This window comes from Lepeophtheirus salmonis, chromosome 3, assembly GCF_016086655.4.
Source record: "Lepeophtheirus salmonis chromosome 3, UVic_Lsal_1.4, whole genome shotgun sequence".
NCBI lineage: Eukaryota > Metazoa > Arthropoda > Copepoda > Siphonostomatoida > Caligidae > Lepeophtheirus > Lepeophtheirus salmonis.
The window spans coordinates 39,584,018-39,602,308 of record NC_052133.2 but is presented as its reverse complement, the minus strand read 5'-3'; the positions used below and the strand labels follow the sequence as shown (position 1 = coordinate 39,602,308).

Below are 18,291 nucleotides of genomic sequence, written 5' to 3'. Positions count from 1 at the left end.
TTATTCCATTATAAAGAGAATTTTAAGCTTAAAACTTTTTTTTTTTTGAGTTAAAATATTAGCTAAAATAAATTAATTGAGCCTGAATTGGCACGAATTATTTAAAAATATTCAGCCATTTCCATGTTTATTGTAAGGAAGTGAAGTTTTTGCGCTTCTATTAATTTTTTTGTGAAAGAAAGTACGGAAATACGAATCGGGATTTTGGTAGCGGAGGCGGATAAAATCAATAGGTGCCAAGACACTACTAGTCCCAAGCGGAGTAAAATTCAGTTTCGTACCGAATATCAAGACTAATACAAAAATATTTAATTAACTAAATGTCACACACCTATTCTTATTGGTAGTCTTAAGAATCAAACAAACACACACCTTGGTCTATAAATACAACAACCATGCCACATAGATACAAAGACAACATAATAAGTGGAATCTTTGTGTAGTATAAGCAAGCAACCGGTTCTGTATATATATATATATGATGTGTGCTTGTCGTATATACTATTTATTTTTAGATTTCATTCTTTTTTTGGACTTGACGTATTTGCATTTCATACTAGTTTATTATATTTTACATGTAATATACTCGGATATATTTATAAGTCTGTTTTTGATATAATCCAAATGGGTGGAACAGATATGTCTGAAATTTAGCAAGTTGACGTATAAAATAACCAGGTATGTTCCTATGATATTTTTTAGGGCCTCCGAGGTCATTAAGAGCATGTTTTTCAACGAAATATAACTCATTTTCCTTCTTTCATGTCTCTCCTTCACTCTCTGTCTCTTTCTGTATCCCTCTCTCTGTCTATTTTCTTCCACCATCGTTTTTTTATTTCTACTCCCATTTTTTCAGCCCTGTTTCGCTGATTTTTTTTGTAGTGATTTTCTAAAAACTCTCTATGGAGCAAGGAGAGAAAATAATTTATGGAAATTTTGATTTTCTTTTCTACAAATGTTGACAAAAAGATGCACACTTTACGTGGGTGTCTTTCGAAAAAAACGTTATAAATATTTTTTATAGGTTAGAATAATATCTATCAAAAAGATTTTATGCAAAACAATCTAAAGATGATATCGTCTACCATAAATTTTTATTCAAAATTACAAAACATGATTTATTTTAATAGTTATTAATGACTAAATATATCATGCTTGCCTATTTACAAACTTTGATCGAGATGTGTAGCCTAAAGTTGACATCGCGGATTACCGCCACCGAAATTTATTTTAAAGTAGGGGGCAATGATATAATGGTGACGTCATTGGGGCAGTCTGCCGGTTATTTACTTACAATATGACAACTTTTGCAAATTAGCCGGTGGGGGCTATTTTTTTGGTTAAGGTCAACCTTCTTATATCCCTAGACTGCGTTATATTTTTTTAAGGTTACTGAGTAAATAATCCGAAAAAATCTGACTGACATGTTTTTACTTCGATTTGCCTAGTCAATGTTCTGAACGTTGATTGGAATAATGCAAATTCCATCTTGTTAAGATGATGTGAACAATTGTCAATAACTAATATATACTAATTCTACATATGGGGAAGAATTGACTAATTACCAACTGATTTCAAATCTTTTTTCTTATTATTTTTCCAACTCTAATACTCTATAGGTGGTGTACCACACAACTACCCCCCTTACCCTTCTAGTTGACAAGCAAACCGTCCTAATATATGTACATATTGATATATATTGTAAATTAATTACTTTTGTGGTTACTGAATAAATATAATATATTTGTAAGTAGACAACCGAGAACTCCTTTGTCAACATATGTTTCTTAAAAAACACACACAGATATACAAGGTCAAAAAATATACACATACATTTATATTATGCACAAATCATAATTAGTTATCCTTCTCTTATTTCTAATTAGTGTTGTGCCGTCTCGAACAATTAATTATCTACTTGGTTTGGTACAAATTGAGTGAATATTCTTTCAACATCGCTCAAATCATGAGTTTATTTTCAAAGGTGAGAGCTGTTGACAAAAAAATTAAAAAATCCATAGTTATTTACAGAAAATATATTAATTTTTTTAGCGAAAAAAAAATTTAAAAATTAACTTAAATTTCAAATATTAATTTTGTAGTAAAAAGCAAAAAAAATCCTGAATTTGAGAAGGGAGACTACAGCCCCTCCAGCCTACCTCCTGCTGTAGATGATACGTCAATATTTTGGGACGGTTATATGCCTAATAACTGCTGATTCCCCCCCCCCCTTCCCCTATTTTATTTATCGACTCGAGTCCATCCTTAATAACTCGACTTGGTTAGACTCAGGCCGACACAACACGAATTCCAAAACAGAGATGATACTGCAGCAAAATTTAAAACAATCTTGAACTATTTTTCATTTTAGAGATAAAAATATAAATGATAAAATGATATTTCCTCAATATAAAATATATAAATCCATCTTCAGGAAAATAACAAAAAGCTTTTGACCTTGAAAAGCACAATATCTACACAACATAGATTCCCACAGCACATGTTTTACAAATAATTTAGCAGCGTACTCTTTCATTAGGACTAAATCAAGATAAAATATGTATTTAAAACCTACGTTTTAAATACATATTAAATTAAATGTATTACGCCCTATAACGCCCACTGGATTAATGCAGGGATAGATTTCCCAACCTTCTTTGTAAATTATAACCCCTGCCAATTTCTAAGAATACATTCGAAAATGGCTCAAAATCGCAGATTTTTAATTTTTTTTTAATCGATACCCTTCAATTTTCGGTTAGAAATAGAGACTTTTTTATTTATATTTTCAAAGTAAATGACTGTTTTTACTGATGTTTATACAAAAATGAATTATTTTCTAAATATAACAACTCTAAAATTGGTTATGTGCCCATGATTTAAGCACTTTTTTGACGAGGCAATACGTTTGTAACGTTTAAATATTTTTATTGATTCCTAAGTTTTATTTTTTTGCATTTCATGATCAATTAATTATATATATATTGTATGATGTGTACAAGTTGTGATTTATTAGGAATTGTTTCTTGTATAAGCAAATTCAGGGGCGTCCTCAGGATTATAATTAAATATATATATTTTTTGGGTTTAAAAAAAAATCCAAACCAAAATTTTTTGGAAAAAATTTGAAGAAATAAATTTAAAATATTTTTTTTTTTAAATCCAAATATTAAATTTTTGGGAAATTTTTTCAAAAATCCACAGTTGTTAAGAAAAATTTAGTTTTTTGTCAAAAAAAAAAGATTGAAAAATTAATTTAAATTTCAAATATTACATTTTTTATAAACAAATATCAAATTTTATAATTTTTTGGAAAAAAAATTCAAATATTAAATTTTCTAGTAAAAAGAAAAAAATCTTTATTTGTGGGAAGGGCTACACCCCTCCATCCCAACCCCTGCGGACGCCCCTGAAATGGTACAAGTTGCAACCAAAATATGAGATAAAGAATTTTAAAAGAAGGATTTTACTGTCCTTAGGGTGAAGATCATGATTGATTAAATTGATCAATTGATTATTCCACTCATGATTGATATATTATTGATGTAATTTTTGACAATTTTTATACAAATTACTAAAATATAAGTATTCAGTGGCATATTATCAAGTTCAAATGCCCACAGTTATATTACTTATAAATACAAAATGACAATTTAATTTGAATAGATCAAAATGAAATGATATTATTAAAGAATAGTTGGTAATTGAAAGGAACCACACGACCTATTAATTAAATAATGCATTTTATGACGAATAAATTGCAACTTTGCAAAATTTGATTATACAAGTTGCAAATTATACACAATATATATGCAAATGCATCTATCAAGTTTTGTCCAAAAATTGTCAAATTGCTCAAATCGAGGATTTTAAAACTCAATTATCAAATATGCCCTCAAAAAGACTTACCCATTCCAATCCAAACAGGGATCCGTCTCCTGGATCCAAGATATGAAACAAAGATGACCGTGATAACATTCCCAATATCATACATTGAAGCAATGATCCCTGTTATACTGGATGGGATTTCATAACGTTTTTCAATGGTTGTAATCACAGAATTCAAATATCCAGAGCTCAAGGCTTGTTGAAGCGTTACGAGAACAGATAATAGAAAGACAAAAACCTTCATAATAAAAAAAGACAATGATTAATTAACTATTTATAATTGTTACATATTTTTTGGTATGTTAATACAAAAACAATCTTTAAGGAAAAATCAAGAAAAGGAGCCATAATATAAACATACTCCTCAATATTTCATCAACATATTTTGATCCGTTATAGGCTTAGTATTCTAATTTCTTAAATTAGATTAGAATACCCCAGAATATCAGGGACTGTCACAGAATTATATATAAACTTTTTTTTTTTTTTTGGGAGGGGGGGCACGGAATTTTTTTGGTAGAAAAATTTCAAAAATGTATAGCTATTTACTAAAAATTAAATTTTGTTTCAGAAAAATCTATAGTTTTCCACTGAAAATAATATATTTTTTTTTGAAAAAAAAATTGAAAAATGAAATTTTAAATATTTTCAATTTTTTTTTCACCACAGCTATTTACAAAAAATATTGTAATTTTTGCTCTGCTGCATAATTTGCCGAATAATATATTTTTTTTTCTAAAATAAATCTTTAAAAAAAATTGACCCTTATTTTCAACTAGTTTTTTTTTCATTCTGACCAAAAAAAAATCTAGTAAGAACCAAATTACTTAATTTCGGGGCAGAATTATAGGCCCTGCATCCCACCTCCTGCGGACACCACTGAATATTAACTATAGTGTAGAATTTTACTTTGATTTGAGGGACTTAATTGCCCTTTTTAAATAAAATCCGTAAAATAAATAAATTTCTTGCTTTCAGTGCAATTTGTAGCGTCACCAAAGAAAAATGACGATAGTTTTCTATCTAAGAATGCAAAATATATAATGCTGACTAAATTTTGAGAAAAATGTTTATTAGTGTTGACGTGGCCATTTATTTAGTTTTTCATTATCATTTTTGTTTGTATAAGTATTTGAGATTAAGTGAGAACTTACTTTGATGGAAGAAAGAGACTGCATACAAGATGGTCGACAGGCACCCAAGCCACAATCCCTTAGATCCTCTAATTCATCCTGCATTTCATGAAGCTCCTTTTTTTCATATCTGTGAATAAGAATGCAAAATATATTAAGATATATTTCGATTAAGAATATTTTTTTACATTTTTATATCAAAAGTGGAGTTGGGGGAAAAGTAATTTCGTATTTCCCGACCTTTAACTAAGTATATATTGTTCATTAGGGGTCACATCGGATCATAGGAGATAAGGTGTTGTAAAGGTTTGAGTGTATACTACAAACGCTTTTTAGACAGTATTGCACTTGACGAGTTTAGTCGTGAATTATTGTCAAGGAAGAACATTTGCGATGTATACGGAGCTGATACTCTTTCGGTTCGCCTTGCACAACAATGGGTTGAGCTATTTATTCCCCTCCTACATACTGCCCTCAACTATGAACAACTCGACCGTTTGAAACTGGCAATGAAGCACCCAGAATTGGTGAATATGAGACACATCAAGACAACGCCAGGGCGCATACAAGAGCTCAGACGGAAATTTCTTATCCAACCTACTGTCCGGACCTGGTAACAGGTGACTACCACCTGTTCCTGTCTATGGCCTACACGCATGGGTGTACAAATTTATCCCTAACAGAGGCCCATGAAAATTGTTTGTCCGAGTTTTTTGTTTATGGGGACAAGGGCTTCTACGAAAAGGCATTATCAAGTTCGGTTCTCGTTATCAACAAGTTATCGAACAGAATGGGGCATACTTGGCTTAAATCAGAGGATTATAACACTTCTTAAAAAGCATTGAAATAAAGCCAAAAATACGAAATTACTTTTTCGCCAACCTATTATTTTTGTGTATAATGTGACTCCGTCATTATGATTGCTTGGCTACGTAGCTATTATATAGGTCCTACCTCATAAATATAAAATATTCCTCATTGATTTGACTAGAACTCAGGAGCGGTAGGTGAAATGTAATTTTTGACATTAAGATAACAAATTGAATTTGTGGGGAAAAGTGGGGAAAAAATAAAATAAAATAAAGACAATTGTCACTATAGCCTACACACACAGACATATACTCAGTGGAGGTCAAATTAAAAACATTTAGTACTTGAAACTTCAAGGACATGTGAGTTAGGTAAATGAGTAGATATTTAAGTAATTTACATTACCTGCTTTGTTGTTCCTTCTTCAAATTCTCAAGGAATAGAGCAAGAGAGTTTTCGCGTTCGTAGCAATGCTCCGTAGAGCCACAACTAAAAGTCTGTAGAGTTTCAATGACACTTGAGCCCGTTCTCCGATGGTTGGAATGATGGTGATGCGTACAGGCAGAAGGGAATCGATGATGTCCATGGGAATGACTCCTTCTATGGCCAGGGTGATATGCCGCCTTTTTAACAGCACTGTTCCCCCCTCCGACAGCTCCATTATAGAGAGATAGCTGTACAGGAGTAGATGCTTGTCGTCTATGACAGTTGGCACTGCTGGGGAGTCCACTAACACCAACGCCACTCGAGTGGCTAAATGAACTAGAGGAAACGCCGTTGATGGATGCAGAGGCGGGAAGCGTTTTGGACTTGACAACCGAATGGTTGAATGTTTTTGATGTTGACTGAAGGGATGCTGAGTCCTGAGAGAAGAAGAGAAGCTGATCCTCTTGCGCGGATGATCCGTGCTCTTTTGGTGGTGTCGGATGAGTAGACGGAGGAGTACTGTTAGTTTTCACAAGATGAGGCTTACTACTGTTATTGGTGTAAAGTCCGGACATGGCGTAGAGTGTTGGAGTAGATGAGGGTAGAGATGAGAGCAAGAGCGGTACCGGCAGCGGTGGCTCTTCTTCACTTCCTGAACTGTTACTCACAATACTAGACGTAGTTATGACGGAATCAGGTCGATCATTCTGACGAAGAAAAGGGGATTTGGGTGCGAGTTTGACTTGAACGGCGGGAGGGTGGGCTGAGGAGGACCCACCGTCAGTATCGGAAATGTATACACAAGAGTCCATATCGATTAGCTCGACACCATCTTCTTCTGCAATGAATACATAAAAACAATCTTAATAATATGTAAAACTACATGGATTTCAACACTATATATAAACATTTTAAATATTTTTTCCCCGTTATTTTGCTACGTTTACAATACCTTGGGGAAGCCTAAACTACTAAAGCCCCCATAATTTTATTGAATGAAAAATGTTTTTTTACTCTGCTCCATCCTTGCTCGACCTCAACTCCCATGACTACAGCCTATGAGCACGTATTGAGGCCAGAGGATTTGCTAAACGTGTATCAAACTTGCATGTCCTCAAGGAACAAATAACTGAGAAAAGCCAGTCTATATGATTAAGGTTTGCTCGTAGTCACTTCAAGACTGGCATAGGTACGGCGCTTTTGGGAAAGTGCGTCATGACATAATATGAGTTTTATGGTTTTCTTATTACAAGTATGTCAAAATATTAATTGTGTATCCCTTGGCTAATCTTGATTAACCGAGCCCTTTGGGGTCAAATTGACTAAGGTAGTTTTTTATGTATAAAATATAAGTCCAAATGATTTTTTTATGTCAAATATCATTCAAAGAAGTTGCTTTTCTTTATTATTTTAAATTTACAATTGTTCGTGTCTCAATTATAGTATAATTTAAAAAAAATAAGAAATAAAGTATATATTGAGAGATCAGTACAGAAATGTTTCATTTAATCAAGTGTACAGCCGGTCGTGCTATATAAAAGTATGTCACTAGGAAAGATCAAGGTTGACTATACGTAGTATCTACATTTTACATAGGAGAGGGTTTAACTTTAACTATCTATATTTTGCCACTCCAGCATAACCATATAGCCTAACATAAAAGGTTCTAATTAATTATAATTATTAGCATAATAGAACTGTTCCATTCAATGCTTATATGTTCCAAATAGCCTCGCAGTTATCATAAAACTTTTAATTGAATAGCAGAATTGTATATGTAGATCTATATATGTATGTTCATTCTTTCAAAATGCAAGAAAAGATTAAAATCTTAGTGACATATATATATATATAGGTACAAGATATGGAATCATAGAAAGAAGAAAATGTTGTTGTTCTTCCTTCCTTCTTCGAAATATATATACATATATGAATAGTATGTTCTATAATGGTATAAAGTCGAGTCTGTAACAATAAGGCATAGAAATGAAAAAAAAAAAAAAAAAAAAAAAACGGCATCAGATTTTTGTCAAAGTGGTTATATGTGTTTTGTTTGGATCGAGTCGATAAATATAAATTCGAGTTAATAAGTTAGAATGGGGTAAAAGGAAACATCAACAAATTTAGAGGCGTCAGCAGGATTTATATATACATATTTTTTTTTTGAGGGGGGTGGGGGAAGACTTGCTTTTTGTAATTTTAGCAAAATAACAACCAAAAATTTGAAAAAAAAAAATTAAATACTAAATTTTTTGGAAAAAAAAATTCAAAATCCACAGTTGTTTACAAGAAACTTAATTTTTGGGAAAAAATTACAAAAGTTAAATTTCAAATATCAAATTTTTTTGAAATTAATTTAAAAAATCCAAAGTTATTTACAAAAAAATAAATAATTTTTTTTTTTCAAAAATACAAGTTTATTTATTCAAAAAAGTAAATTTTTGGAAAAAAATTTCAAAGATCCACATCTGTTTACAAAAAGGTTAATTTTTAGAAAAATTCTCAAAAATTCAATTTCAAATATTATTTTTTGGAAAAAAATTTCAAAATCTAAAGGTATTTACAAAAATTAAATTTATTAAAAAAAATTTCAAAAATCCAAAGCTGTTTACAAAAATCTTAATTTTTTGGAAAAAAATTCTTAAAAATTAAATTTCAAATATTCAATTATTTGGTTAAAAAAATTAAAAATTCATAAAAATTTTTTTACAAAAAAATTCAAAATCCAAAGTTATTTACAAAAAATTTAATTTTTTGAAAAAAAAATTAAAAAATCCATAACTGTTAACAAAAAACTTAATTTTTTGGAAAATAAATCTCAAAAGTTAAATTCCAATTATAAAATTTTTTGTAAATAAAATTTCAAAAATCCAAAACTATTCACAAAAAATTAAATTTTTTTGAAACAAAATTTCATTCTTTAAAAAAAAGTTTTAGTAAAAAGTATAAATTTCTTGATTTAAGGGAGGAGGGGGCTACAGACTACCCACACCCTGCAGATCCCCCTAATAAAAAAGAGTTGGTTCCAACAAGATTTGTGTTGTGTTCCTTCCTTCTTCGGAGCATACATGAATATTAGAATGATGTTCTAGTATATTATTTGGAGCAATCCCTTGTTGGAATCATTTCCTCATTCATTTCATACATATGTAAAGGCAGTTTGTAACTAAAAATATGCTCGCCGTGACTGGCTCCTCCCAGGAGGAGCCCTGCAACAACAACAACCACCTAACGTGAACATCATATCATATCATCATCAGAGATCTCACACATACATAAATAACTGTTTATATGAAATTATTATTATTTCAAATGTAAATAGAAAATAGGATGTTGCTAATTCTTTTTTTGTTTTGTTCCTTTTTTTGTATAAAGCCATTAATGAATATGGCTTTTAAAATTTTCTCTTTATAATTTGAGGCGGTGTGTTGCATTATTTTTTTCGCAGATTCATTATGAAAGTTTTATTAGTGTGGTCGTCGCAATAGCAATATTTTCGTATTGTTTTTGCATACTACTGTTTATATCGGTATCTCGATCTTTTTTTCCAGTTAAAAATGTTGCACAAAAAATTAAAGAAAAAAAGGTAAATCCTGTAAAGGGAAGTAAAATTACGTTTGTGAATTGATTAAGTGAAGTCATTTGACGGGGGGAGTCCGCAGGGGTGGCTGGAAGGACTGTTGTCCAACAGAAAAAAAGAAGGATTTTTGCTTGTTACTAGGATTTTAAATTGATTTTTTTGTCACTAACTGTAGATTTTTGGATTTTTTTTTTCTAATTTTTTTTTAATACGAGCAGAAAAACTGGTCCAGGAAGTTCGTTAAGCACATGCACTTACAGGACTTCTCGAATGATTTTCGGTGGAGGAGATGGGGCTATGCTCAGAAATGGGATGGCGTCAATTTTCATTGTTTGGCCAGTTCAAAAATGTAATGAGTTTCGTTATTGGCGGGTAAATGACACCGCAGCAAATAGCGCTTCCATTACCAACCGAGTATAGTAGCGTTTTAAATACGTCGAGTACTACTATGACCGGTATAGCAAACAACACTCCATACATAGAAGCTATTAAAACATACATACAACATTAATGGATAATATATATTTAATAGTGAACGCGACCACCAGGAAGAGTGGCTCAAAACATGGATTCCTTTCAAGTCGTGTGGCATAAACCTTGAAATTATGTATATAATATATAGAGCACTCTATGGGAGATGATTCCATTTAAAAACACTACTACATAACATGCATTGAGATTTACTCGTATCAACAGAAACCACACGGCTAACTTATATATTCTTATATGTATATCACGCCTCGTTGTGATTAAATGTGTGGATGTATAGACAAATCAACTTATATTCCATATTTTTTAGTTTTATTGCCCCTCCCTTACGGTCTATCAAAATTGCAAGCTTAGGGAATGAATGAATAGAAATGGGATTGAAATAGAAGCTCCGTAAGGGTGGCAAAGGAATGTGAGCAAGGTCAGAAAGAAGACAAAATCCGGGAAAATGGATATCAGTCAGATAATTTGATGTATTGTAAGCAAAATTTATCATATTTGATGTAAGAAACATTGGTTGTTATAAAGAAGCAAAAACAAAATCCTGTTGCCAAAATGTTGAATATTCAATTACAAAAAAAAAAAAAGTATTGTATATAAAAAAAGGTCATCCAACCCCCCTATTTAGTCCAAATTTTGTCGTTGTACAGTTTTCCTATCATTTATAGATTCTTTAAGTATCAAAGTCCAAAGGATAAAATATTAGTCTAATGCGGACTGACTGATGAACATTATGTTTCGAATAGTTCAGATTCATACAATCAAATAGAACCAATTACCCAGAGACTATTTTGTGCATCTCTGTCCATATACACACCAGGATAAGGCTATTCAACTAGCAGTCCTCATCCAGACTTTTCGAGTCTTGTAGTTGGTCCCGAGGTGAACAAAATAGCGTTAAATAACGTGAATGTACAGGGAACAGAAATTGTCAAAGTGGTCTCTTACACATAGTTGTGGAGTCATCCTCCGCTAGAGTAAAATTCATTGTAGTCCGTGCAAATATTCTACTCTCCCCTTTAATATATGATGTTATCAAAGTGGTTTAGTATGGTTTTAATGTAACCACGCCTGTTAGCAGTCTCTGATTTGGTAGTTGTATGGTATTTACAAAACTTCAAAGAGATACTTAATGCTTAGTACTTGTTTATTTAAACTTACATACAAGAGATGATTCCACACTTTTTGCAACACGTTTTAAAGAAAGCAACATGAATATTCAATGGGAATTGCAAATTACAAAATTCGAAGAAAAAGTTTATCAAAACATGCTAATATTCAAACATTGGAACATGTAACTAAAGCAGTTTTTGTATTCAAATTTGTTACATAGATGTCAACATTTACTACATATAAATCCATTCGATTTGACGACCCTCTTAAAACAACAAACAAATATCTCATCCATGTTTTCATCATACATAATATTTACAAATATTATTAGTATATAAAAAAGTTACATAAACGGTCTTTCATATTTGCAAACCAGGTTCGGCACGAGACATTACACATTACCCCCACTAGCTAGCAGATTTACAGACATGGGCTCCAAAGTTCCAACTTTTATAGCGTTCATATAATAAAATAAAAAAATCAGATGTACGTTTAAATAGTTTGAATCATTTGAAGCACTTTAAATAAGAAAAAAAAGAAAAAAAAAAGAAGATCAAATATGACTATTTTTAGTACTAAAAAACAGCATATGGGGTCAGGTTTTATATATATATGAACAGAGAGAAATTTAAAAGACGAGGGGGGTTGATTCTTACTTATTACGAAACATTTATATGTGGTTTGCATTCAATAGGCTCACAAGTATTATCTGCTGGGGACAATAAAAAAACTGAATTTGGCAAAGATAAATTCCAGTTAATTCCAGACTATTTTTGCTGTGCTAGATACCATTTTAATTTGAAAATAAATAAAGAAAAAACAATATTCAGTGGCGTCTGCTGATTATATTTTGAGGGGTACTTGGTTTTTGTAATTTTTTGAAAAAAATCGAAAAATTCAAAAATCCCTATTTATTTACACATTATTTCAAAAATAAACAGCTGTTCATAAAATATGAAATTTCAAATATAAAACTTTTTACAAAAAAAAAAATTACCCCTATTTTGGCCTAACTTTTTTTTCCTTCTGGGCAAAAAAATTTAAGTATAAAGGAAAAAATCCTTTATTGGGGGGTGTACAGCCTCTCCAGCCCACCCCTACGAACGCCCCCGATACGATATTAACCATAAAATTGCAGTTTAATATAGAAGTTGTAACTTGTTTTTATCTTGTATAGACTTCAAGTTGTACAAGTTGGAACACATAAATGAAATGACTAACTAAGAATTTACATGGTTTTTGTGATGATGCAAATGCAATAATTGAATATTCTTTGGAGGATTATCAATGGTTGAATTTTTAAGTGTTGTACTAAAGACTCTGAGCTATATTATTAAGTTTGTCAGTTTTTTGCATAATATATATGCCGAGTAAGTACAAGCTACAATTTTGTACAAATTGTTGTAAAAAAGGTAATCAACACTCAATTTTGAGAAAAATTATTTTAGATTGCTTTTGTCTTAACGGGCTACATATATCAAATACTTTTTTAAGGGTTGAGCTGAATAGTACTCTTTAATAACAAACAACTAAGAACCCTTGAGAGTTTGTACAGTAAACATTATACATACATACAATCTCTAGGGGGAAGGAAGAGTCGGAATGAACTTTGAACCAAGCAATGGTAGGTGAAAGTGCTTTAATTCATACTTAAACCATCGATGGTTTTGCAAAAAAAAAAAATCCCGTTAGTCGGATGACGATGTGATGACTATTAGAGAAGGAGAAAGTAATCATAAACCTTGTTTTTTATTCTTCAGTTGTTTAAATTTAACCGACAACAACAAAAGCACATAATGGTTCATTCTTCAACCAAATAAATTGAAGAAAAACTCTTTTTTTTTGTTTTTATCTAACATTATTTTTGTTATTTTATTGTAGTTGTTGTTTTTTGTTATTTTTTTTTTCATTTGTAAGATACAGAAATGAGGTTATGACTTTAGTTACATAGTTCATGAGAGAAGAAAACCTTTTTTTCGCTCTCTTTCTGTTTACATTCCCTCTTTGTAAGTAGTTCCAAAATTGAAGACAAAAAACATTAAAAAAAAACACTTTCTCTACTACAATAATTCTTCAAGAACCAACCCTCCCCCCTGTTCCCCTAATTCTCCAACCACACAACAGTACAGAACTAGTAGCAATAACCACTATGCAATAATACATTATTTTGATCAACAAGAGATTCGGACACTGCCCTCCTCTCCAAAAATAGCCGTATGCTGACTACATACATGATTATGAAAATTACTCCTTTCAACACATTACTAAGTATATGTTTCTTAAAATAATATATCTGAAGAGTATTACATACATATGTAGATTCAAAACAATAGGTAAAAAAAACCAAACCAACTTACCCAATTCAATAAATAAGTAATTTTAAAATTCACTAAACACATAAAAATATCGCCAAAGAGTGGTGTTTTTTTTAGTGACAAATTATAAATGATAAAAATTATTAAATATTTTTATAATTTGTCAATATTAAAATTTTTATTGTTGCCGAGTATTACGAGTTACTTTGACACTTGAGGAGACTAACTCCAACTAAAGTAAAAAAAAGATGGAAAAATTAAATAAAGAGTAAAGAAGAAGGAAAGAAAAAAAGAATTGTGCAGGTTTAACGCGTACTACTTCTACTTGACTACAATATTATTCTACACACACTCGCTAAACCAGCCCACCTAATCTAGGCCAACGTCTACTTCTTCTTCCTTTTTTCTCTTCTTTTTTTTTCACTAGTTATTTGTTTGAAAAATATAGAAAAAAAATCCGGACTTAGTATATATTATTATTATAAAATATAATATTATACATAATATTGATTCGTAATGACAAGAACTATGACGTCATAAGGGGCTTTCTATTTTCTTTCTTTCTTATTATGTCTTTATTTCTATTTTTAAATACATAGACAGAAAATGTGGTTGATTTATGAATGAAATTGTATGTTGTATAGGGTCCCTATTAGAGGTTCTCTCACGGTATTTCGTTTTCTCGGATTTTTTTGGTTTGTACATCTACAAAGAAGTTCCCGGGAAATTACTTTTTTCTTTATTTTATAATGTAAGATTAAACTAATTATATAAATAATTAAATAAGGAACCAATGGAAAAATTTATTTATTAGTGTTGACGCTGGTCTGGAAATCCTAGACACAGTGGCACCGAAACCATAAGGTCTAAGAGGTCATTGCACCCCACCCACCCCCCACTTTTGGAGAATTTTTATAGTTATTGCTATATAAAATATTTGACCTGTCTTCAAAATTATATACTTAGTGCGGCAAAAAATCTTTACACTTCGTTTTTGCTACATAAATCAAGGTTTTTGTGAATATATACATTTTTTCTGGTCAAATACTTAAAAAAAAATTGGAAACATTATATCTTCCAAAGTGTCTTAGAAGCCGAGAAAATCCTATCAGAACGTGACAAACGAATTTTGGTCAGAAATTGAATCTGAAAGAAGTCAAAGAGGTCGCCCAGGCCAACCATTTGGAGTCGATGCAGGAGCATACCAACGACTTTGGACTTCACTTTTTGGGTGCATGTTGAGTCTAAGGTCTGCACCACCCATCGCCCAAATATCAACAACACAGCACTGGGGGATGTCATGTCTTAGGATTGCACCCACAATGGGTGCAAGGGCTTTCGTGGCCGCCTGGGAGCCATCTTGCTACCATGGGGACTACATGGATGATTAGGATACCCAAGACATCATATTAGTTATTTTTATTTTATTGACATAATCTATTACAACTGGTTGCTTAAATACACCTTGATAATTTACAGAGTGAAAGTGTAAATAGTTTTTCGCCGCACCCAGTAATCGTGTATTATAATTAAAAAAATCTATTAGTCTTTATAAAAAAATGCTAATTGTTAGAATTTTATCTCTTCAAAAAAAATTCAACCAAAAAATTATTCGAAAAAAAGTCTGGTTATTTGTTCAAATTTTGTCTCTTCCAAAAATGTTTAACTACACAAATAGTGACAAGAAAGGTTTTTATATTTTCTAAAAAATGCTTTCTGTCTAATTTGAATATAAAAAACAAAAATACTCTAGAAAAATTGTTAAAAATCGCAATGCCCACCCCCAACCTCTAAAAAAGTTATCAATGTATTGACGTCACCATTACATAATATGTACCCTTCCCCCTTTGCAAATACATTCCGGAACGGTGCCTAGACCTTTATAAATTTCAACCAATTTTGTCTAACTTCGGTCTTGATAAAAAGTCGGTCTTAATCTGGTTCCACGTCAATTTTTTTTTTTTTAAGAAACGTAATTCTAGGGAAAAAATGACTTTTATTTAAAAAAAAAAATTCCGCTCGGGCTATAATTTGATTTTCGGTCCATTTTGGGTCTGAACCAAAAACAAAAACAAAATACTTAAACACGATTTATATGTCAGCTAAATAATTTGTAACTGTTTCTACGCCCCCCCCCTCCCTCTCTCCTTTGGTCCAAAAGAGAAGGTGTGTGCCAACAGGTACTGTGAACTCCTATCTGACCAAGTGATACCTTGGATGAAAGCTGAGGCCAATGGCGTCGAGTTCTTATTTCAACAAGTCTCGACCCCATCTCACAAGACCTGCAAGACCCAAAACTTTTTTAAAGGATAGGAGGTTATTTAGGACTGCCAGAATTGGGCCTCTAACTCTCCCGATAGAAATCCGATTCATTATTTCTTTTAGCGTGAGTTAGAGAGAAATGTATCTGCCATTTTGCACTACAGGATCGACTCCTTGAAGGAATACATCCTCAAGTATTTGGATAAAGTCTTTCCTGCAAACGTGATACGAGCTGCAAATCCTTTAGAGCTCGTATTGAGTGAATGATTGGCGAAGATGGCAGACACATTGAATGATCTTTTTGTTTTATTAGAAATTGTAAATAAATTTTCAAACTTCTACTTGCTTCTCTTATTGATCAAGATGTAGTTGAAGGTGGTGTGGATTTACCTTACCGACCCTATAAATCTGCACAAACATTCCAAATTTGGAGAATATTATGTATTTGAAAGCGGTATAACATGTGGAATATTAAATGTCTCATTTGTTTTTGTTTTTTAAGAAAAGAACAACATGATGATTTTAATGATGAATTTCTACCAAAAATGTAGTTTTTCTATCTTGTACATTGTTCTTTTTTGTTATGGGCTGCATCAGGTTACGGTATTAAAACAAACTGGACTCGTGAGGGGCGTCTGCGTCTAGGTTGGTGTGGCTTTAGTCCTCCCCAAATTAAGGAATTTTGGCTTTTTAAAAGTGAATCAAACATTAAAAAAAAAAAATATATATATTTTTTAAAATTCAATTTTCGAAATTTCTTACCAAAAAATTTAATTTTTTTGTAAATATCTATAGACCTTTGTAATTTTTTTCCAAAAAAATCTTATACTTGAAATTTAATTTTTGAAATGTTTTTTTCAAAAAATATTTTTTTCTGAACTGATAAAATCTTTTCATTTTTTATCTCAAAAAATTAAATATTTGAAATCTATTACAAAAAATTTAATTTAATAGCTGAGATTTTGAATTTAAAAAAAAAAAAAATCTTTTAATTTTTTTTTCGAAGAAAGTAATTATTGTAAATAGCTGTGGATGTTAGAAATTAAAAAAAAAAATCCCTCCCCAAAATATACGTACGCCACCGCCACTGATTTCTAAAATATCAACCTGTGCACTACTACTGATATTATTAAGAATGAGAATGGAGATTATTTGAGGAAAAAGACTAGATTAAAATACAATAAAAAAAGTTAGGTTTGACCATATTCATCATTTACAGATAGGCTCTGGACATTTTCCAGGATATTAAAATAAAAAAGTTTCCCGGGATATCGTTCAAAGACAATTTTTCCGGGAAATAAGAAACTCTAGTACCTATTGAACTGTAGATATATTGTCTAGAGAAAGAGAGAAAATAGAAAGGAATCAATTATTTATTTTTTTGAAATAAAAATCATACGAGTTAAAATTTACAACAATATGTAGGGGAGAGGTAGGTGTAAGTTTAGAAGCACAAGAACACCATTGCTTTAGGATTATATTTTAATATTATAAAATATTGTAAATAATATGGACAATAATTAAGATTAATGTTTAGTTATAATAAAAAATATACTGGGGTACAAAAAAAATAATAATAATAAATTTAAAAATGTAAATTATTTTTTTCGTTTTTCGCATTGTATTTGTTTATATGAATAACAAAGATCCTCCATTTTTTTTAAAAGCCCTAAGAATAAGACTTAAGATTTTTTAAAGTTATTTAATGCAATATTGATTAATAAAGGAATATTTTTTTCGTCCAGGCGTCCAAAAATGAACTGAGTACATGGACAGCCTTTATTTTCCGTTCAATATCCTACCTTGATCATTATTTAAGATAGAAAAATCACATTTTTGTAAAATTACAACAATATGCCAATTATTAGCATTATTTTGACAAATGGACAAGAAAGTCCCGACTTATATAATTGTTTAATGGCCCTTATAAATAACCTTTTATTTGCTATTGTATAAACTGCTATAAAATGTATAATACATTGTAATAACACATAAATATGTATTATTAAGACTTAATTAGTCTAATGGATTGCTTAAATTAAAGCTCACTTCCTTGAGCTTTTCACTACTAATTAATTATTATTATAATATATGCCTATATCCCCTCTCTCAACGGCACTTTATTTATCTTTTCAAAATAGAGAACTCTTCCTGAATGAATTGAACTTTAAAGTTTAATGTTTTTGGGGTGGAAATACTATGTAGTCAAACTAACAGTATTAGGTGGTTGTTGTAAAATTCAAAATATAATTATTATTTCTTAAAAAAAAAATAT

General features: G+C 30.8%; 1 protein-coding gene across 1 annotated transcript in view; it reads right to left on the bottom strand.

The window, feature by feature from the left end:
* The window catches only part of LOC121115082 (solute carrier organic anion transporter family member 3A1), a 29,742-nt gene extending 15,752 nt beyond the window's left edge, over positions 1-13,990 (bottom strand). Inside the window, exons 1-4 of the mRNA XM_040709245.2 lie at positions 13,797-13,990; positions 6,237-7,095; positions 5,043-5,151; positions 3,910-4,126 (exon numbers count right to left, since the gene is read on the bottom strand). Coding sequence (XP_040565179.1) covers positions 3,910-4,126; positions 5,043-5,151; positions 6,237-7,069 — 1,159 coding nt within the window. The 5' untranslated portion in view covers positions 7,070-7,095; positions 13,797-13,990. The remainder of the gene's footprint in view (positions 1-3,909; positions 4,127-5,042; positions 5,152-6,236; positions 7,096-13,796) is intronic.
* Between the last annotated feature and the right edge of the window lie 4,301 nt (positions 13,991-18,291).